Below are 24,272 nucleotides of genomic sequence, written 5' to 3'. Positions count from 1 at the left end.
GTGTGCAACTGTTTGCACTGCCATCTATGGAAAATCTATTTCATTTATGGGTGGATTCTCGGCTGCATGACACTGGTCTGCACCTGAATCTCAGTGAAATATAGAAATCTAGAACTAAGATCAGGAGATGATAACGCCCTCTCCACCTCCACTCTCCCATCCCTCAAATTAATCCTCACTACAAAAACGGTGCATCCTTGCACTTCTAACAGTCTTTCAGGTGACTGACTAGGTTTAGTGTACTTAACATACTCAGACCCTACACATATTCTAGCAACTACCATTCCATCAATGAATGCACTCCACAACCCAGATACTGCCCAGGATGGTACTCTGACTGCTGCATACCAACTACAAACAACATAGTGATTTTCATATCGACACAAAGGTAACTGGTACTTCCAACATGCATTCAGCAACACAACAGACAACAGACTAAAGTTCAAACAAAAGATGTTTATTAACTTAAAGGTCAGGGTGGTAGAAGGCCTAACTTGCCATATGCTAAGGTGGGATGTCCCTACTCAAATGAAACTAAGGAAAGCCGGAGTAAAAGAGTTCAACTTATAGGTCTGTCTGTACCCAAAACCTAGGCTTGTCCTCACAACTAAAGCTAAACAGTGAGTAGGGGTGTCAATTATAAAATAGTGATCAACACAAAGTTCTGAGCTTCTTCCAGCTCATTGCATCCTTTTCAGCTCCCCTTCCCCAAGTTCAAGAAAGTTCCACAAAAGTCTCAGAATTACCTTTCTCAGTTTCCAGGTAATATAGTTCCACACAATCCTCAGGTCTCCCTTCCCCAAGGTAAAAGCACCACAGTTCAAAAGGAAAGGGACTTGTGGCTCTGTCCTCAAGACAATACTTGCAGTTCCTCAAGTCTCAGGGTTCCCTCCTCAATACATTAGCTCAGCCACTTTTACTTGTTTCAGTCTTTCAAAAAGTTTAACACAACTCAAGGTCAGCCTGACCCTCTTTCTGGTTTGCTTCACTAGCTTACTTGCAGTGTTTCTCCTTAGTTTATTTCACAATGTCTTTGTTTCTCACAGTTCAGGGCTCGCTGATCGAGCCACAGTTGTCATACCACCCAGTCCACCTATCAAAGGGCGCACAACCACAATCCCTAGGCTTCTCAGTCCACACAGGTTCTTCTAGACGTGTCCCTGTGCACAGAGTCACGTTCCTTGATTTCTTTTTATTTGCCTCTTTGCTTTATATGCAGTATTTGCATTCCTATGGCCTCTCCTGCTAAGCCTCTTAGCTCTGCCATAAAGTGTCATACACCTTTTGCCAGTCTTTGGGCTTACCTCACTGCATTTACTCGTACAGTTCACTTTGTGGTTATCTTCCTCATGTCCACCTTTCTATGGCACTGTTTCACACTTGCACTCTTTTTCACAATGTTGTTTTCATGTGAGCACTTTCTATTTGGCTGTCCTCTGTTATATACTCTGCCGATAAGGTTTTACTCAATTCCATATTCAAGAAGCTTAATTGCAAGATTTCATTCAGTTTGGTATTCAACAGAAATTCAATATACTTGATTTCAAATGTCCATTCAGTTCAGTATTCAATATGCATTTGAAGTGTTTAATTTCAAGTTTCTGTTCAGTTTGGTATTCAATATGCATTTCATGTGCTTATTTTCAAGTTCCTTTTCAGTTCGGTATTCAATATGCATTTGATATGTTTAATTTCAAGTTTCTATTCAGTTCGGTATTCAATATGCATCGAATATACTTAATTTCAAGTTTCCCTTCAGTTTGGTAATTCATTACCTATTTGCAGTCCACTAAGAACACACCAGCTGTCGAATGCCTCTCCCTGACACTCACCAGTCGTAGGCGTTATTCTTTGGCATCTCCAGCTGCTTCTGTCCTGCTTCGTAGATCGGCGGGTCCTGTTTGCACACAAGAGCCTACCTTGGCCACTATGATTGCTCTGCTGCCTCTGTGTAGATGCAGACAGCTTCCTGCTTCCTCCTACACGTTCAAATCTCCAGCTGCTAATTCCTTGATATAGAGGCTCCCTCCCGTGTGAATGCCCAACAGCGCCAAATCACCTTGGGCTTTAAATGCTTTCTGGGCTGCTGCCCAGCACCCTGGCTCCTCCTTATGTGCCACCACGGATGTCTCCTTTGAAAATGCATCCTCTGCTGGTCACCTCCCCTCTCTGTTTCTCTGTGTGGTGTTCTCTGCCTCTCTCTTTACACCTGAAACCCCTTAACAGATTTCAGGTGTGGACCTACCTTTCATTAAGTTTGCCTGACCATGATTAAGGGGACATGTCTGAATCTCATCATACTCTGCAGGCATCTTCCTTGTCCCAGTACCAGAGTGGTGAAATGAAGGTGTAGTGTTCATTACTCTCTGTCTCCTCTTCCTCATCCCAGTACTTTCAAATGATAAATGTGTGGAAATGAGGGGAGAGGTCTTGCATTAGCACATAAAGGTCAGGGAAGGGTAGAGTTGATCATCTATAGGGAAAGGGGGATACCATGTCTCACCAATGAGTACCCCAATCCCAATCTCTGAGGGCCCTCCAAACAGGTGTTCCTCCCTTGCTTCTTCACCGTCCGGGTCAGGATCCAAAAGAGATGTTTTTTCCCTGGCCTCCTGAGAAGAGGATATAGGGGGTTTAAGAGTGAGGATACCCTTAGGTTTCTCACACCGCCTACAACACTGTTCCCCTCATTCTTAAAGTGCTATATAAGACCACTTTTTTTACATTACATTACATATATTTATAAATGTTTTCACATGGAGCTGGATGCAGCAAACGCATCTAAATGCAGTGGTTTTGAAATATAGAAGGTACACAATTCTCAAACACCCAACCAGAATCTTTACTACTACCAGAAGTCTAACATAAACCAAACTAGAAGCTTTTTTTGAGCAAGTTAATTTTCATTTGTAATTGAATTATATGCCTTGATCACACTTACCCTCGTTCATTGCTGTGCTTTCCAAAAGCCCAATCAGTGACCCACTCCCTCTCATAATCAAATCTTTCATTCTCTTGTCTCTGGGCTGAAAGCAGTCTTCAACTTCATGTTATATCAGGTCTTTAACACGGGCAGCCCTATGTCCAAAACATAAATACAATTATCGAGTTTTCAGCAATCTTCCAACCTCGGGAGCTTCATTTTGCTCTCTGCATTGGTCTTTCAGGGAGGAGCACACACATACACTCTTAAGGCAACAATCCCTCTGAAATCAAGCTGGGAATCAATCAATCTAACTCCAAAACACAGGCTTACAAAGATTCCAACAAACACATATTTCTCTTCTTTCACAATTGACTTTTATTCAGAGGTGGCTGAGTCTTAGCTTATTTACATTGAATCAGAAGTAAAATTATTAAAATAATTGTTCACATATTTTAGAATTAGTGACATCGCTATAGAGCATTCTCTTTAGCAAGGAAATTAAGTTTAGGCCAATCATTATAGAGAGCCACAGTTGAACTACGATTGGTTGTTATGAGCAGAGGGTTCCACCGGAATGGGGAGAGTAGGGAGAAAGAGAGGAAGCAAGAGGAGGAATGGGGAGAGTATGGCACAGTGAGGTCATGTGCAGAGGAGAATAGGAAGGAAAGAGATGATGAGTAAACTGAGATAGAATCAGACAAGTACTGAGGAGCAAGCCTATTGAGAGCTTTGCAGACTAAGAGACTAGGAGAAAGAACTTGAAAAGAGAGCAGTTGTGAATAGAGCGCCAACCAGCATGTCATTGGTAGGTGGAAGTGTGAAATGATCTGGGTAGGTTGTAGAGAGAGCAGGTAGCAAAGTTGAGGACTTTGTTTAGACTGAGGAAGGAGTGGAGAGTTAGACCAAGGACTGAGTAGGCTTGAGCAAATGTTGAGGAGGGTAATGCGAGCAGCAGATGTAGTGGAGGTGATATATTGTTTTACTCGTAGGTCACTATTGAAGAGGACTGGCTTAAAGGAAGGAAAAGAGAAACATATTTGATTTTCATCAGAAAAAATTGTAATAGTGAAAGCCAAAAGATGGGATAAGTCTTCTTACGACACATGTATAGAGGTTTAAAAGCAGAGTTCTAAGGACTGATCCTTGGGGGACGCCAACAGGGAAAGGGTGGGGTCAGAGGTTTGCGAGTTCCAGGAAATTTAAAAGGATAGACCTTCCAGTTAGATGGCGATCCAGGCAAGGACAGATCTGCAAAATAAAAGAAGGAGTAGAGAGGAGTGGTTGGCAGTGTCATAAGAAGCAAAAAGGTCCAAGAGGATGGAAGAGAGTTTGGAGTGGTGTGCATTAGCGGGAAAGTTGGAGGCATGTATGCATGCAATCCCGGTGGAGTGTTTTCTATGGAAGCCAGAATGAAGTGAAACTCCAAGGCCCTTATCCTCAACTTACATAGTTATCCAGTTGAGAACCACCTGCTCAAGGACCTTTGAATAATGAGGAAGGAGAGAAACTGGGGGATACATTTCTGTCATGTTTCGATCAGCAGGTTGTGGGGAAGTTTCCATAGCCATTATTTAGCCTTTAGTTCTAGACAGTGATACTCTTCCAATGGACTTCAAAATGCAGCATTTCCACAAATGTCCCCCAAATGCATGCTCAAACTGTTTGTTGTGAAAACTATGCAAATGTTGATAACTTTTGTGCAGCTGTCCAGTGCTGTTTTTCTGTCCCTATCTGACCATACTTACATCCTACAACTACCAAATTGAGAGCAAAGCATGGCCATGTTGAGTGCCCCTTTCCTTTGCTGGCAGCAGAAGTATAGCAGGACTTTTTCAGGAGTGAGTCTTCATGTGAGAGTTGTCTCACTTGATTGTCCTTAAAACAATGACAATTATAAGACCTTTGCGTGGCTAATAATTATAGAATTGGTCATGGGTGAATATCAACTATGGGCAAATATTTCACAGAGGGGGAAAAAACGAAAAGTATAGGCGGGCACGGCTGATTTTCTTAAATTTCATATAATGACTTGCAGCTTTCCTTGTGCGGTTAGTGGCGAATCCCAAGTAACCCAGTATCTACTGGAAAAACTATAGACAAAAAGTGTGTCTGATGAAAAGACTTTCATCAGACCTTGGGTCGCCTGTAATGTTGTAAATACTACTGAAGTAAATTACACTATTGCATATAATATTGAAGAGAAAATACAATAGTTAGATTTCCATCTAAAAAGATAGACAATAGTCCTTTATAGTTTTGTTTGTAGTTATTTTTAATTCCCAAAGTTCATCTCTAGTTGAGGGAGCAGAATTCCAACATATTGCAAATTTATTTAGGACCCAATAACTGGTCCTTCATCAGGGCGAATTCTGTAATTGGATGAACCTTTGCCACATATGTGATGTGGCCGTGTGTTTCTTCAAATATTCACAACTTGAAGAATGCCTTAATTTCGATCCAGAAATCCAAATTTCAGTATTTGTATTCACATAGCGTCCAAATGCAAATGTGACTGACACTCCTTTTATCAACTGGCTCTTTCCCAGCCATTGCCTTGGGTGGATTTCTCTACAGTGATCTGATCTTGGCTGGATTTCTAGCCAGTGATGTTGGGTGGATTTCTCTGTAGAGATCCTGAATGGATTATTCTGCAGTAACCTCTTGCAGTATTCAGAGCAAACCCACTAAGGATGTTGGGTGATGTGGAGGGTCCCAGACAAATATTTCACAGAGGGGTACAGAGTCACATTTGATAAACGAGTGTGAAGCTCGAGTAGCCTTCTGATTTGAATCTGAACTTGGGGTGGCATCGTGGAAATCATCTGTTCTGGAGGAAAATTAGGGCCCTTTCCTTGAAGATTTCCTAGTTTATCATGGCCTTTGTGTGGGTGGGCAGGAAGCAGGCTTGGGCTGCAGTTGAAAGAGTGGTAAAAACAGGCACCTGTGTGTAGTCGATCCAGCTTTGGTCTTGTACATGAATTGGTGCAGATAGATGTGCGGGTGAGTGTGTGACATCACTGCAGTGAAACATCAGATTCATATTTCACTGCAGTGACATCGGAGTGAGGGGTTATTAGTTTTGGAATTTTGTGTAGTTGTTGAATGTGTGCAATGTAAATAATTTCCAATCAGTTTGTTCACTGCAACTGTCCAATGGGCACCTGTGACCTCTGAATCTGCTCCGTGCCACTTGTAGGACAGGCACTGCAAATCAGGGTACTGATGCAGCAGGACACAGGTACACACTATGCATATGAAAGGAACATTTGTTCAGCAGATTTGCCTTTCAGAGATGGACTTACAGCATCATTGTATCAATGTATGAAAAATCAAAAAAGACAGGACTCCTACACCCTTGCCAAATGGCAAGCCATCACAGGGTTTTCACCACAGGATCCATGCCTAAGCAGAGAATTGGGTATGGGTATTTTTCTGTAGTGAATATCTCCCACTGGTCACATTTAATCTTCAGTTAGCCAGGATATGTAAGACATCTACAGCGAGAACACCGAGAAAATCGATATGACAGAACCAGTCTTAGCTCCACATACACATAAGGCCCTTTAAAAAATAAAATGTTGACACTATAAACATATTGCACATTAACTAAAGTACAGAAATTGAAGAGAATTAACTCTGCTTTACCCAGAAACTAACAAATCCAAAGCTTTTCCTAGTGGTCAATCTTTTTTCACTCACTAGTACCTGTACACAATGTTTTTAAAAATCATAGTATGCAGTAGTATACAAAAGGCAACCAAGCAAATGTATGAGGGATAGGTCATTGTCTAAACACACTACACATTTTTTGAACGGAGATCCCCTTCTCATTCTCCATACTGAGGGCACCTGCCATGTTGGTTCTTGTTGGAGTGAGGGGTGGCACCACAGCCTAACGTTTACACATAATGGCTAAAGCAACTCAGTGGAGAAGGACCTCTGGTAAGAAAGCAGCCCTTGATGGTGTGGCCCACAATTTTTTGCGGTTGGCCCTTTGGTTTGAGAGGAAGCAGTAATAATCTTCTCTTTCTTCTAAAAAGTGAGAAAACGTAAATACAAGTGCATACCCACATAGGTTTTCCTGGCTTAGTTAGTCCTTCCACTTCCGAAGGTGTGGACATATTTCATTCTTACCATTGGTGGTTATCCCCTGATTAAAGCATTAAGGAGGTGCTACCAAAAACAAAAAAAGTTACATTATACCGATAGCTATGGCATCCAAGATTCAATAAAAGGTTATAAATTGTTCCTGAGTTTGGTTGAAAGATCCCAAAAAATTCCAACGATAAATTCCATTTTCCAACTGTCTCTGGATGTACTGAAATTGCTTCTGAGAACACAGCTTCTTCTGATCCAATTGACGATAAAATTGAGACATCAATTTAGAGGAGATATGCTTATTTTACAATATTTATGAACAGATCCTCTATTTACGCCACTCATTCCATTATTCACCATGTTGCTGTTTTCTTCGGGCCTAGGCTGATAGAATGATGATGACAGAGAAGAGGTGCAGTTTCTTTCAGAGATTGTCTACAAAATAAAGAAATCATTGTCATTCGCCATTATTTGGGCTAAAGGCAGTTATTATGCATCATCATGGCATTTGTGGAACAGAAACATATGCTTTTACAATAACAAGTCCAATATCAGAAGCTCTTTTGATCAAGATCTTGAGAACTAAAGAACTGTCTGCTAAGGATAGGAACCAGAATGCACAAAGAAAACCTTGAGCGCTGGTTGCTCACAAACAGATGCCATCTTCTAGACCTCCTGAAGGTCAATTACATTTTCATCCAGGCAGATACTGCATAAGAGTTATTGGTCTGAAATTTGGTAATACTATTGGTAAAGCCTTTGTACACAGTATGCTGTGCTTAAAGGAATACATTTTCAGAGTATACATATATTTTATGTTGTATTTTAACTTAATGTATGTTAATAGAAAAACACATATATAAAGGTTCTTGCTCCTTTTACATGGAGGATCAGTAACCTCAAACAAAATCTCATAGAATCCATTCAAGGTTCAACATAGTACATACAGCCAACTGTTGTATCTGCTTCTCATTGGCTTGGATTCCACTTACGGGTGTTTTGGACTCAAACATAAAAATGTTGAGGGATATCAGAGTAATACAATTTATGTGCAGCTTGATTCAAAGTAGACATGAGATTATAAAATAAAGTAATTTTATGTCAAATAAGGTTTATAACATGTATGAAGAATAGTAATGATGTAATATTACGTATCAAGAAATATTACAATAAATAAATACATAAGACATTCAAAAATATATATGTTGTTAGATAAATAATGCTTTATCAAATGAATTGTATATATTTTTCTTAGTGTATGCAACTTGAAGTATGTTATTAAAGTGGTATCGCTGTATTGGGCCTTTTCTGGAGCTATTTGTATGTTATCATTGTTGAAATATACATTTTATTCGCCTGGAAGAAGAACTTGAAGTCTTGTTGTTGTATGTGTAAGACAACATCTCCACCTAGCCGTGATAACAGGTGAAGTGGGCAGGACGGCTTCGGACAAACATACATCTGGCCTTTTATTATATAGTATGATAATCTGTATCATTCCTCATCTCCCTCCTCCAGTGCAACAATGAAGTCGTGTTACCTATTGCACCAGGTCAATGGGCCCAAAGAAGGCTGCATTCAACAATTCTATGGCACATGGATGTTGTCAGCCTCAAGATCTATGGATGTTGGATAGCTATGCCAGTGAGATTACTCAATTTCCTTCCCTGCTTCACATTAGGAAAACCAAACAATAGTTTGAAATTCCTGCTCTCCTTCATGTAGTCAATGTTCTCCTGCAATAATCTGCATTTCACCTGGAAACTTGTATATTTTATTTGGTGCTGATCCTGGCGAAGAAGTCTTCAGGTGATATTCACCTGGTGTTAGACTTGACAGATGTCAACAATACTGTAATGCAAGTAGTCTTCCTTATAGGGTCACACAAGGCAATCACCATGGGCAGGTGGCTACCTGAGATTACATGGATATCCCATACAGCCCACTCCCTCTCCATCCTATTAACGTGGCATGGGTTGCATCCACAGTGAGTCTACTTACATCACTTTGCAAACAGCAGGAAACCCCCATTCAGCCCCAATGGAGTACATTTTATAATTATATTGAATTAAGTATACATGAAAGGCCATGCAGAATACATGGGGTGAGTTCTAGTGTTGTATTTTATGTTCATGTTTTCACATTGGTGTTCAGTATATTGCTTTTTTTTATTTTTTGGCAGTTTCATTATTTTCCACTTTTGAAACAGGTATGTTAAGCACAGTCTTTAGGAAACCATCAGTGGCTCAATGAAAAATATGTGCGATTGTCTGGCAGTGTAGTGATACCGTGTGGGCTGATTGTGAATTTGAAAACAGCCCATGGGATAGCACATTCAAAGAAAATGGATTGATCACAGATATGTGGATGGCTGTATGGACAATTCTATTTATCAGCAGTTATAGCCAGCAGAGCCTTCAAGACCTCCTGCAGGTATTGGCTTTCCCAGGCATGTACTTGAGCAGTACCGACCCTTGTTTGGAAGGATCTGATTCTGCATAGTTCAAGTGAATTTTTGAACCCCTCTTATGGGAGAGTCTGTCAAATGTAAGGCATTACGAGAATTGTTACTGACCCCTTTTAGAGGGTCTAACACTTGGGAGCAGCGTCTAGATTCCAGTAACCTCTGAAAGTTTAAGAGTAGTTTTCTTATAGGGCTGCGACTGTTACATTTTGATTTTAAGGTCTGTTTCAGTCAGCTCCCTGATATTTTGGAGTACAATGCCCACCAGAACCCCTGATCCTTTCCGGAGAAACAGACTTCCTCTGGGGAGGCTTGCACACAGATCAGGGTGGTCCTGTCTTATCTCCTTTAAAGGAACATTATTTTTGGAACTCCCCACCAGTTTTACAGTGAGGGTCCCAGTGAAGCACATTGTGTGCGTTTGTTTACCCTACTTCAATCCTTAGGTTGGCATAATGGGGCATGCTGCAGAACTCCCTCTCAATATCTGGAGCTCGGGGGGCTCTCTCTGAGTTGTCATGTGTGCACTGCTCTGCCACTGAGTAGCAGCACTGTCAACGTGACCTCCTAGGATCTCACAAGCTTGTGGCCTATACGTTAAAGTGCATGGGAAGGAAGCAACCAAGGCCATACCTGCTTGGAAAGCCTGCTTATTTAAATTGTCTCACACCACCAGCCTCTGGCCGCCACTTTTAATCCATCCACAATTTTTCAATGCAAAGGAAACAGAAGAACCTAGTGGCAACCCCAGATACATTGCGACATGCCTTACAATAAGACATGGGTTTGGGTAGCAGTATGTTTGCAAGGCATCATAGGGTTCAACATTGCCAGGAGCTTGGAGCTTTTTAGATCCTCGTTATAGCCAAGGGAAGCCTGGTTACCTGGTATCCGGCAGCTACCAGAGGCTACTTTTGACTACCCAGGCAAGTTGTGCTATACAAACAAAGCTGTGATTTTTAACAATGAGGGTTTGGGAATGTGTATGAAAAAAAGAATAAAGAACCCACCTAAGGGACACTTAAAGCATATTCCATAATATGTAATAGGAAAACATGTAGTTTGCATCTTGCGCACAGGTTAGATTTGCTGCACGCTATGTACTAGGTCCTAGTTCTGCAGAAGTAGTTCCTGCATAACTGATGATGCCTAATATCCAGGAGCTGTTTTTTGCTCCTGGGAAACATATTCTAATGTCCTCCCCTGCATCAATTACGATGGTAATTTCAGTGTCTAAGTGCTTGCAACATACTCAATGCTTAAGAGGAAAGTATTGAGTGCATTTAATGAGTACATGGCTACTTTCTTTCTTTTTGATTGTTCAGCAGTCAAACCATATGTCAACAAAGAATGTATACAGGCAATTGACCACAAATTGTATATGTATTCCTTTATATAAAAAGCAGATCTAAAAAGTAGATGAATAAACATGGCTAACCCCAGAACATAAATCATGGTACTTTTCTTCATTATAAAAACTGCTATTACTCATCATCAACACAGTAAAGATATAAGGAAGGTCAAGTAATCCATGTACATAGTTTCTTGAGTGACCTGAATGTGAAGAGATCCTAAATGAACAGCACGTTTATGAAACAACACAGCCCAACTGCAGATTTTCAATCAACTTCTTGAAATTGAACTCCTGTACATCCCTTCCTGGCTACCCCTTACTAGCCATGTTTATAAGACCATCTTGATACCTATTGAAAAGCTCTTTTCAGAAATACTCCCCAGGCTTACATCAAGTTTGCTGGTTAGTATGCACCTTCCTCAAAAAAAGTTAAATGTAATGAAACAAAACCAGACTCATGTCTACATGTGATGAACCTTTGAATGAAATTGAAGCAGTATCCTGTGTGCTCTATGGATTTTTGAAACAAATGTTGACAATATACTCTCAAATTCATCCAGTTGGCTTTGGCATCTTAGTGGGCCAATGGTTCAAAGATGCAGTGTCATGTCACTTACAAGACAGTAAGACTGAAAAGCCATGAAGGAAATAATCATCTACATGTATTTTTTATTCGATTCCTGCTCAACAAAGCTCTCATTGTGAGATCATTGCTCACCAAATTCATCTCAGTGAGTCAGAACTGTCGCTCAATTTCAAGAGCCCAATTCAGCCTCCCTGCCAATTGTTATTATACTTTTATTTATAGAGCGTGGAACAAGCTTTGAGAAGCAACAGGGCGCTTTACAGAGTTATACAACAATACAGTGCACTTTACAGAGGTATACAACAGTACAGATGCATAACAAAGTGCTGTACAGAGGTATGCAACCATACGGATGCATAACAGAGCACAACACAGAGGTATACAACCACAAAGATGCATACAGGTGCGCTTGCGAGAGGTATACAACCGTACAGATGCATAAAAGAGTGCTTTTTAAGAGGTAACAACAGAACAGATATACAATGGGCAGGTGGGATACAGAGGGGCACAGATGAGGTGTACAGCTGTTTCCTGGTGGTGGGGAGCAGACGGGTGGGAAACATCTAGTGAGACAGGTGGCGAGAGGGGCGATGTGGTGGCCTGGGTGTTGAGGTGCCAGTGCTGCCCGTTTATCCCGACCCAACTTCACTGCTACAATGTGCATTCCTGCTATTAGATCTGTATTGTAGTTTCTTTCTTTCTCCTACAAAGGGCAGCCTGGTTCCAAACCATAACCCTGGCTCTAAGTCACAAGAACACCGACAATGGGGTTTGCCCATCTGTCCCTGACCTCAATCTCCTCACCCCCATCCTGACCTTGTGGCTGCTGGCCTCCTGCTGCATTTGCCGTGCTTCTGCCTCTATTCCGCCTGTACTGCACTGCCCTAACTTGAACACACAGACATACATATGCCTGCTGCACTCAACAGAATGAGAGCGCTAGCCAGTACAGTACTAGTTCAGCAATGCTGTGAGAGACTCTCATTCAGTCCCCCGCTGTTCAACGAGCAGAGTTTCTATTATTGTGGACACCCCTGGAACACATCTAGTCAGAACCCACTTCAGGGCTTGAGTGACTCTTCCACTCTAAAAAGTACGATTGATGATGATATAACATATTGTTGGTCAGATTTCCATGCAAAACCGAACAAGCGCACTTGCTGGACACACCACATTCATAACCTAGCCAAAAAAAAGTGTCATATATTGTGACATCTCTGAATCCATGTAGGAATAATAGTGGAATGGGATTGTGACGCATAAACTAATTCCTGTGCTTAGGTCGAGCATCCGAAGCATGTGGAACCTATGAAGAGGCGAAACTATTGCTTGCTGCTTAATGATAGAGCATGCACAAAGAAGGACATGACCAGGTGTTCAAAGGTTTTGCATGCAACACCGAAATGATACTTTTTTGATTGTAAATGTTCATACACAGGAAATAATGAAGGGGCACCGCCCGTGCATTGCGCGCGGAAGCCTGAAGGCAGAACGCTTACCTACAAACAGAAGTTACAATAAAACATGATCTCAAAATCCACATTTCCATACATATGCATGTGTGTTCAAAATAGTATGCAGCATATTCTTGATACGTTGCACTATTGACCATGTTCAGATCAAAATATTGGAAATCCTGTTTCATTACATTGAATTAACGTCTTCCTAATAAGGACTAACGCAAGTCATATCATACCATATGCTCGGTATCGTGCACGCTCGCCTCGCAGATGGTCACCGTTCACACCAGGAGATGAGGTGTTAACAACGCCTTGAATGCGAGCACTTTGAATGGGTTGTCGTCATGTTGAAGCTATGCAAGCAGCTGCAATGAATGTAACGACGTGCATCTATCCAAGGGACCAAGTGTGAACACATAAATGGCCCGCTTTGGTATGACAGTTCCTCGTGAATTTGTTAGTAGTAGAAGTGTGCTGTTTCCCCAGATTGGGCAAAAATGACCGAGGTTAAAAGGTCCGGGTACCAAAAGTCCGACCTCCATTGGTTCGCATAGATATATGTGCGGGGGTAAAGGTAATAGAAAATGTATAGGCGTAAGGTGGGGGGGCTGTAGGTGATGACTCCCCCCATATATATATATATATATATATATATATATATATATATATATATATATATATATATATATATACATACATATATATATATATATATATGCAAACAAATGGGGGGAAAAGAAAAACAAATTTGGACTTTTGGTGGTCAGACTTTTAAACTACGTCATTTCACGCAGATCCGTTTCCCCTAATCCTCACTGTGAGTCTCTTGGTATTTGGTCCATTATTGCAGTAATGTGAAAAAAAAACTGTTACGACATGCCGCAAATCCTCCATGAAATATTCATCTCCTAATCAGGCGGGCAGGAAACACGTGCAGAATTACCAATGCCACCTGTTTTTACTGTTACCTCTTTACTGGTCGTGAGGGATTTAGCGTCGGTGAGTTCCACTGATGAGCATGCAACCACTTCAATTGGCCATTTTCCACTGACGACACTGCCTCTTTGTGTCAAAGCATGGCTTGATCACAAGCTGGCAGAACCCAGGGCTGTGAGTATTGCACGACCATGCAGTCAATTCTGGTGACGTTTTCTGTATATCCAAAAGCAGATGTAATCTCAGTACACTGCCTGCACATTTTGTAGTTATTCTGAAAGCGATGTTTATTTCTTTTTTCAATGGCTTAAATATGAATTGCCTTAATGACATCTGAGGTTATGAAATATGTGTGCTGTAGTTCATGCAACAAAGGAGGTTTACTTACGTCTCATTACTCTTTCTTCTCTTGCAGTACCTGGGTCAATACCCCTTGAGTCTATCCAAGGAGGACCCTTTGAGGAAAAGATTTTCCTCCAGTGGAAGCCACCCAATGAGACGAATGGAGTGATCACCCTCTATGAGGTAAGAAAAGCAGGCATTCTGTAAGCTGGCCGAAAGCAAATATGAAAATGCAAATCAGTGTCGTGAAGGGACAATGTTGTGTAGAAACCTGATATATGTGGCTCTGTCCGAGAGCCAAATGACGAATCTGGGATATATGATATAGGTTACGATCTCAAATACGCGGACACATGTAGCTTGGACAACCATCCAATACCAACCGAGTAATAATGCAAAATGAGCTATGACAAAAAGAACATGTGATTTTTGATCAAAGTGTCCATTGCAAAGCAAGCATACATTGTGCAATATGGTCACTAAGTTCATATCCATACGCATCATGTTCAACAATCCAGTATTATGATCCATCATGTGTGTCATGTTCAAAGAACCATTGGACAATGGAGCAAAACATACAGTGATCCAATCAGTGCTAGAACACACCAAAAACTAATGGAGCTGTGACTCTGGTGTCGGACAGAGTAGGAAGGAAGGAAGCACCGTGGAACACATGTTTCAAGGGCTGCAGTCTTGTGGGTTGACAGCCAACTGAATTGAAACAGATTTCACTTTAGCTGTAACTGATATCCGATGGTGAAGTGGGCAAGTGCGCTTTAACTTCACAAATAATATTTCCGGAGTGGTGAAAGGGGTTGCAGAAAGTAGTGGAGCTGAAACATTAAAAAAATAAAAGTAGTGGAACACCACGCTGACCGTCCATGCTCACTTCAACCACTGGAATGGCAATGTCAGAGGGCCCACGATTTAGAAAAAAAGAATCTGAAAGATTTAAGGCTTGAACATTCTCTCATTTAGTAATGGCCTGAAAACTCCCTCCTTTCTTGAGTCTTTACGGATTTGGCTATCACTCTAAAGTGACCAATGTTTTGAAAAATGTACCGCTTTGGTGTTCGACAATGCAATGCAGCTCAACTGTTTGCTGTGAAAAGATCTGTTGTGAGTTTCTTTAGTGTGCTGTCACCCCTTGCCTTCATCCCCTGTTGCACTCGCCTCCCTCCTCCTTCTGTTAGGTTCTGGTGCTCTGAAGTGGTTCTGGTTCTGCGTGTTATGCATTACAAAACTCAAAATAAAGAAAACAAACACATACAGAAATAAATACACATACATATGTATCCCAAGTTAGTCACAGAATCACATCTAGTTAAACAAAAAAAAACGGCATTTATGTTGTTCCATTTTGTTGGATACACAAATGGAGAACGAGTTAGGAACTCAAAATAATGTAAGCTCCTGGGGATTATTGTCAAATAGCTACTGGGAAGGTCCAATAGTGAACAGCCCCTCGTGAAGGAAGGCATCTCTGTAAGTATTCACAAAGGCATGGCATATGGTCAAATCCCTGCAGGAAGGCTAACCACATGTATTCTGATCAGGATACATCTGAGAAGGTAGTGTCAAGAGGATGAGCGGCAATTACCTGAGCAGGTCAGAAACATTCCCAGTGACAAAGACTCAGCAGGAGTTTCAGAAAAAAAAAAAGAAATCAGTGAAAACCCTTCAGATGCATTCAGTGTAAGAATGTGTGTGAAGGTGATACCTGATGTGCTAAAATTAAGTATCAATATATTACAGTTCAAATACTACCACCTGCCTGCCACCGATAATCCATGGGCGTCTCTGCAGATGTACAGTGCTTCAATGTCAATCTCCAGTAGGTGAAACATTCGTAATATTGTTGATAGGCAATTTTGTGCCAGGGTCCTGAGTAATAAAGCAGTGCACTTTGTAATCTTGCCCCCACTCCTCAGGTCTCCTGGCACCAAAAGACACAATGCAAGTGACAATGTACACCTAGCTAAGGCATGGACTTAGTAGTTAAAGCTACCAAGGTGCAACAAAGAGGACACTGCTCTGTGGAAATACATGAAAAGGCACAGACAATGGCCAGTTGAGCCAACGATTATAGCCACCACTAGTCACGAAAATAATTGTAATAATACATTGACCATTCCCAACTGAACCTAACCCTTTAAAACCCCACTTACACATATCAATTATTCTGGTTTCTCCCAAGAACACCCCATGCCAAGATAACACCCACCAAGGTCAAAGCTGTCAATGAGCCCAGAATATCTCAAAGGCAGACCATTTATAGGCAATACCTTTTTTCTAACAATTTAGCATCTGATGCACCAAAAGCAGCCCACCACTTCCTGGAGTGATGCAGAAATAAATGTCACGATTTTCTATTCCACCGCCTGCCGAAGCCCACCCATCTGCTCTTGGGAGCTCCCTCTGAAAGTAATGTGCTCAAAGCACACATTTGTCACATGCATTTCTACTATAGGACATTATTTTGTGACACAATATGGGATAAGGCATTCATACATTGGCTGACAACAGAAACGCACAAAGTAGCCTTAGAACTATCAAGCCATGGCTTATCATGTATAGAAGGTTGTCAAGCGTCCCCAAGCCATGAAGTGGATCAAGGTTGGAATCCTGTGACGGAAATGCTTGAGGGAGAAAAGACTGAAGATCATTTTTCAGAAAATAACCTTTGTTCTATTCTCCCCTGAACATTTTGACTTGACCCCCGCACACACCGACACCACCGCCCCCATCCCCACACCCCTACTTACCTTGCGGCGGCACACTTCGCTGTGTGCTGCCGACTTGCTGTGTCCCTGTGACGCCTGTTTTCTTTCACTTCCGTGATTGGGAACTGGTGCTGCAGGGCCCTTTCTTTTTTTTCTTGAATTCTTTTATTTATTTTTTACTTTTTTGGATCATCTGCAGGGGACGCTCCCGCAACCCCCGCTCACAATATAGTGAACAAGGGTGCCCTTGGACAGCCCTGCAGCCCCTGCAGCCCTTAGCACCTAATGGGGGTTTTGATCGAACTTCTCGGCTGTTCTTAATTTTCAAATGGACAAAATTCAACCACATCTCCCATACCGGCTTTTATTTACAGGCATTTTGGATGTTTCCCCATAAAGTCAGTATGAGATGAAATGGGTGCGCCCTCTTCCAACCCACATGCCCCCTTTCTGCATCATTATGAAGCACAATAATCTGACAGGTGAACTAAAATGCCTCATGACGTGTTTCATATCTACCTACTATCAACCCTGTAATTAGGCATTGGGAAAGCATCAGAATAAGGATCATTGACAAATTGAAGAAGCGTTGCCAACGAAAATAGGACATCAAAAATAAAACATAAATACAAAATAAATTAAAAAAAACATTAACGTACTATTCCTTGTGGCCTAACGAGACCAACATACATTATCTTAAAAATATATGATGGTGAGATCCAGTATGCAAGAATTGTATAAGAAATGTAAGATCCACACCTTTCAAATGAGAACTTGCACAATGTTTTTTTTTTTCTTCTTTTTTTGAGCTGCAGGAGTCCTATTTCTTCTTTCATGATTCATTTACGAGCACGGGTTACAATATGGAAAGTTATGCTTCTGACTGCTAAGACCTACACTTTTTGCATCAAGCTGCAGGAGTGGCTAGAGCGCTATCCGTCAATCAACAAGTGCTGTTGTAATCATACTAACAATTGGCAGCTCATTAAGGGCAGCACCTCTGTTTTCCAGTCTTTCCACTCACACATTTTGATTGTGCACTCAATGAAGGCAGCCATTTTACATAAATGCTTACCAGGCAGCATCTCTCTCTTGCTTCTGAATATTTATGGCACCCACAAGACACAACTCCAAGGGGAAATCTATGCAATGGAAATACGCATGATTGTGGTTATTTCATGTATTTATTATTTTTCAGGAAAGCGGGGAATGGTGTTAGGCACAACATATGAAATTAATTCCTTTTGAGAGTTAGTCAGATCCCAATGCCAATTGCTTAGGTTTCCACGGCATGATTCAAAAAGACGAATCAGGGGTGTTGCTAGGTCTGGAAAAGATCTGGGGCTACACTAATGTCAGGACTGTCGAGATCCAGGGCTAGCTAGTCTTTTGGTTGTAGCTCCTGAACTTCTATCTGGGCCTACAACCAAAAGATCCGGGGCTATAGCCCCCTAAGGCCCCCCACCCCGCAGCAATGCCTCTGAGACAAATCCTTGAAGCTCTGCCTTGCAGTTAGAGGCTGGATATTTGTAAACATGTTACAGTTTTCACCACAGTCAGTTTTATCATGCAAATACATTGGAGGGTTGCCTGTTATCAGGCTTAAGGCCCTTATTACCTGCGTGACAGGGGGGTTGGTTAGATACAGAAAAAAAGGAATAGGAGTGACATGAATGCCAAAGGAATGTGAAGAACAAGGGCTAACAACCATTAACAAAATGACTAGATCCTTGTTTCATTTGTTAATTAAAGTCTAAAATGCTCCAATAAACCTTATTTTTGCCTTGGGAAGTCCAGGCAAAGTCATTTTGTACAGCAAAAATAACTATAGGCTGACTTTGCCCAGACTTGGCACTGCACAAATACACTTTGCACGGTTCCATGAATCAGGGGTTGTGTCAGCAGTGCAAAGTCACTTTTCACCTGCTTACGGATGCACTGCACGCTGCTTCCTGCACGTCCAGGGCTGCATTCTGGGCCTTTAGCTCCCCGCCATGATTGGAGAACTCTCCGCTGTGTCTTAGGCTCCGCTGACCTGAAACATCCAACTTGTTTCTTGCTTGCTCTTCTACCCACAATTTCAGTTTCAAACATAATGTGTGTGTTAGTCTCAGCTTTCTGCTGGAAAAGGTCAATTTCCCAAGCCACCCATGTAGAAAAGCACTAAATTCGTGGGTATCTCGACAGAGAACGTTATGTCGGAATGCATTGGGTGGGAAATTGAAAGAATCATTATGTCTGAACAGGGTCTGTGTACAAGAAAGCTAGAGCTGACAGAGCGTCAGTATCCTGGTAGTGAAACGGGACGTGTCTACTCCATTGGTCGAAGTGAGTGGGAACGGTCGGGAGCGGAGTTCCACTACTTTCATTTTTGACTGTTAACAGTTCCACTACTTTTTGCAACCATTTTCACTGTTACCGAACTGTTAAAGCACATTTCTACACGTTACCACCCAATAGTAGTTATAGCTAAACTGAAATCTGTTTCAACTCCATTGGTTGCCAGACAGCATGTCTGCAACCCTTGAAAAATGTGTTTTACATTGTTCCCCGCACGTGTCCCAGTTGCACTACTTTTGTTGTTACACGTCTACCACTGGTCTACTCTTGCACGGAAATGGCCTTTATGCAGACTGTGGCACTAATAAATAACTGCACAGAGGAAATGCAGACAGAGGTGCATTGGCAGGGCAGTGCTTGGGTCCCAGGCTTGAAGGTGTTGGCAGGACTGCAGATCAGGACAGTTATGTATTAACAGAGTAACAAAAGGCTCGATGTGTTGAATTTGCAGAATGTTCAACATCCTATGGCAGAGGTGCTCTAGAAGAGCTGACTGAGTGAGTCTCCTAGATCTGAAATAGCAGAAGCTGTAGCCAGTTGAGGTGGACGTGTATGTGTACAACAAATGTGTGCGCCAAAGAGAGAGGAGGCTGGTTTAGAGTGTGGGCAATGCACTGAGCTCTCAGTGCTTTCCTTGGGGCTTACACTTGGGAGAGGCATAGCACATGTTGTATTCCTATTCCCTGGCATCACATTAGGAGGATGCAGCATCTTGACAAGTAACTAGTTGTTGAAAGCTACTTATGGAGGCTGCACCCAACAAAGACATGCATTAACCAAGGCTACACTGATTGGCATTGCAGGTACGTATATTGCCAAGGCTGTTGCAACACCATCTTGCTCTGACCATAAATTGCGGTCCAAAACCTCTGTATGGTTAACTATACAATAATGTATGATCACGGGCCACCAGCTGTGGAGTACCTGGGGTCTACAAATGTTGATGTTTAAAGGGCTCAGTCGAGGAGTTGTCACAGAATCAATAATAATGGGTCCTTTTTTCTCCGAGTGGGGTCACTGCCAGGCGGGATCTGAGACTTGGCTTGTGACAGTAAAGTAGGATCTTTAGGAGTGATTGTCAAATGAAGTCCGAGTCCTGCATCAGGGACCTTGCATTAGCAGAAGAGTTAGTGAGAAACCAGCAGCTGGATGTTGGGGAAAGCATGTTACAGCAATCAGGGACAGGACAGACATTACAGTTGGAAGTCCAAATGCACTGCCTACACAGGTTAGGATGTTCAGTTTATAGCTGGGCAGAACTTTCTTTTTTTTTTAGTTAACACTTTTCATTATCATATGTAATATTAAGGAATTACATACATATAGTGTAAGAGGATTCAATCCATCACTACAGCTAAGTCAATGCCTAGTCTGGGATACTAAATGGAAACCCTTATTGATATATCTTTATGTCCAGTTCATGAGTTCTGGATGACTACCCCTATATAACGCCCCTCTCTTGGAATCCCCCTGACACCACTGAGCCAAGAAGTAGTTCTGTTTTGCAAGTTAAAATGTTTATTTGAGAATTTAAACAATATATATATATACCACACTTTATAATAAATTAATAATTGAATATCACACTTAATCTGAGCAGTAATCAATAATGGATAGTCTGGCACTAGCACACTTCTTTATAATCAATGATGAGTGGTTATAGGATGGATAAGATAGCAACAATACTTTTATGGTTTCAAATGGATGCAATGTGGAATGAAAATGCAGTACAGAAAATAACTTGATAGGGTTTCAGCAAAAGACAATGTAATCACTTTCTTGGACAATTCACCCCCCCCTTAATGCAATGTAAGGAGATGAATAGAATGGGACTCAGTTCTTAGGAATGCAATCAAATAGAATTCAGTTCAATTCCCCTCCAGCAGCTTATACAACAGATAGGAGTTTTGAAACACAGACCCAAGTGCTTTGAATATGGTGACAATGCAGTGAGAAATATGCTGAAAATGCTTTTAATTCCCTTCAGGAGGTTCAGGGTGAGTGGTATCTAGTTAATATTAGTCCAGGCTCACTCTAGCAACGATTCAGTGATGGTTCTTAAGAGGCAAACGAAATTTAGCAGTTCAGGCAACAGCAGCTATCTTTTTACAAGTAAAGAAATCGGGCCAAATCGCAAATTGCGGCAAAATTCGCGAGTGCGAGAATCGTGGTTACGGCAAAAGTATAAGGAGTAGGAAGTCGGTTCTAAGCGTGTTGAAAAGCTGAGATTCTAAGCTTTCAGAGGAAAGTTAAACCAAGTTCCTAGCACAAACGGTTCCAGAGATATGGATGATTAAATAAAGGTAGTTTTTCGGATTTGAAATTTTAAAAGTTCAAAGCGACAGGTTACAGCTTGCAGCTAGAAAATGACAGGTGACAGCTGTGCAAATGACAGGTGACAGTTAGGAGGCAGTTCTGGTTAGATCAAAATAGTTTGGATTAGATTATTTTAACTAAGAGATTGGTTCTGCCCAGTTCTGCTAGGTACTCACAATATATTTTGAAATAGGCCTCCCCACGGATCTGGTCAGGTTTTGGACTGGACTCCGGTTCATGGTCTCGGCACTTCACAGTGATCTGGGTCAGCTCTCTGGTTCTGCTAACAGCGGTCTGGGTCACTATGGATCTCTGGCCTCTGGTTCTGGATACTGCTCTGGTTTCTCTGGGTACAGCACTGCTTCTGGATCTTTCTGGCACAGGGTTTCAGGCCAGAATCAACACCTGGGTCCGGCTGTGAATAGTCTGCAAATGATTTTTGGGCCTGCTGACAAATACTTTTGCTTGCAGTGGGCCTTCTTGGTTCAAAGTTCTGTAGTCTCTGTTTAGCTTGGAAGTCTAAGTGTAGGATCTCTGGATGTGAAGTCGTCGGTCAGCATGCTCCGCAGCAAATGGAATTGAATGTCCCTACCTGTCCCAGCAGTCTCTTTTTATGTGTTTTGAAAGTGGGTGGAGAGGCTAGCTTTCTAGGCCCAACCCCTTCAGAGTTCTGATAGGTTGGAGAATTCTTTGCGTTTTCACTGGAGAGCAGGATTGTGTGTCAGAATGATGTAATTTGATGGCTTGCAGAAAGGACACTCCCCTGTCAAATTGCACACAAATCTATATTTGATCAAAATACACATTTCTCAAATACATAGTGGTTTGTCATTGCATGTACATATTACCTATCACATGAGGTATACTCTGTTCAAACTCTGCTCTTCCTGAGGGCTTGCATTCAAAAATGGCAACTTATTTTCGATTTTAGTGGGTTATGCAACCTTGGTTCTTCATTAAAAATTATACACATATACACGGCCTGTCCATACATACTCCAGTAAATTCCCATGTCTCTAGCTTAAACACAGAGTCTGTGGTGTCAATAAATAGCGGGGTTTTGCCCCAGAACATCACACAAATTCCCAACGCATCTTAAAACGTGCACAGAAAATTCACAAGAATTATGGTATCATTTATATAATTTTGACAAGTCCGCACTGTGAGTTATACATCTTTCTTAGAATCATATTCTGGCCAACAGGGGTGTGTCTTTTCAGGTCACATGGTGTAGAAGCCAGTTTATCCAGTTCCTGCCAAGCTCAGAGACCCTGCCCCTCCCAGCTTCTACCAAGAGGAAGCTATTTTACGGTCCCCCTAATAAACCATCTGCCTGGGCCCTGGAAGGCCCATTGTTCAAGAGGAAGCCATTTATGGCCTCCCCCCAATAAACCCTCTTCCTGGGTCCTTTGTTCAGTCTCTAGCAGTCCCTTGGTAATTCAATCAGAGAGGGGTAACCTCCCCTCAGAATGCAGCCAGGCCTGAGAACTGCTGTGGATCCAGTTTCACTCCAATTGGGGGGAAGTTGTCGGGCAGAATCCAGTTCCTTAAGCCAGGCCCCAGCTACTGTCACTTTTAGTTACCCAGTTTTCTGCATTCAAATAAAACTAACAATTTTTACACATGCAGCTGGAATGCTGATTCTAAGTTCAAAACTATGACATTTTAACAGTGACAAACTATGTGGCAGTCACAAGTCTGTCCCTCAGTTTATTTACACATTTCGATTTTTGGTAATTTTAAATCCAGTTTTAGTTTAAGCCGCTGCAGACCTGTAGAGCTCAGCCAGTCTTGTTATAAACCTTCAAGTCACTTCAGAATATAACTTTACATTGTATCCACCTCTCAGTAAGTCTTTCTTTGGCCTGCTTTGGGTTAATTTATTCAGTTTTACACAAAAGTCTGGTGGTTTTAAAACGCCGGCTTTCTGATAGTGGTGAGTACTGGTAATGCAACCATTTTTGGGATTTAAGAAAATGAATTCCCCACAGTTCTATGTTGCTTTTGGCAATCAGCATTGCCATTCCCAATGGTTTCAGGCTACTGTGTGGGTAGTCCAATGGTGGTTTTAGGCAGTGCCCTTCTGTGCCCATAACATCGTCAAAAATGGGTGGCAGCCTATTCTTCATGCATTTCCCTGGGCATTTTCTGGGAAGTTCTGGCCATCATGATGTTTTCCATGCCAGTACTGCACAGTTTTTTTTTTTTTTTTTTTTTGGTAGGGCTCGGATGCATGGGTAAAAACATCCCACAAGCCCCCCTCTTGCGATGGCCATTCTGTTTCACTGATGGAACTCGCAAGATCTGGGATGTTCTCCTCATCTTCTTCCAATAGATGGCACAGTTCAGCATCTTTTTCTCCATCCGGTCGGATCGATCGGTTCTCCTCGCCGGTCCTGATGGGCGGGTTGGGCGGTACCCCGGGCCCCTTGCGTCTCTGCTCCCGGTCTCCGGATCGTCCTCCCTGGCCAGTCTCAAGGTTTTCTTTCTCCTAGGATGACAAAGGAAGAGCGGCAATACCTATTCATAGACATTTTTACCCCACCATTGATATAGTGGGGTGGCATATAAATTTATAGTCAAAACATATGAACATGCACATTTCTTTTTGCATTCAAAAACCAAAACACCCACATTGAGAAACTCCGAATTTGATAGGCGATATGTAGGATATTTTAAGTTAGAACTGAATTAATCTGAGACAGTACCCTCTAGGATTCCAGAGGA

At 41.8% G+C, this 24,272-nt stretch overlaps 1 protein-coding gene across 19 annotated transcripts in view; it reads left to right on the top strand.

Annotated features, from left to right (window-relative positions):
- PTPRT (protein tyrosine phosphatase receptor type T) overlaps nucleotides 1-24,272 on the top strand; it is a 2,174,878-nt gene that overhangs the window by 1,346,256 nt on the left and 804,350 nt on the right. For all 19 annotated transcript variants that reach the window (XM_069652359.1, XM_069652348.1, XM_069652364.1 and 16 more), the window contains one exon: nucleotides 14,240-14,349. In XM_069652359.1, the coding sequence (XP_069508460.1) occupies nucleotides 14,240-14,349 (110 nt within the window). The remainder of the gene's footprint in view (nucleotides 1-14,239; nucleotides 14,350-24,272) is intronic.

The sequence above is a fragment of the Ambystoma mexicanum genome, chromosome 3p (assembly GCF_040938575.1).
Source record: "Ambystoma mexicanum isolate Mex_15411 chromosome 3p, UKY_AmexF1_1, whole genome shotgun sequence".
NCBI classification, from domain to species: Eukaryota; Metazoa; Chordata; class Amphibia; order Caudata; family Ambystomatidae; genus Ambystoma; species Ambystoma mexicanum.
This window is presented reverse-complemented; position numbering and strand designations above follow the sequence as displayed.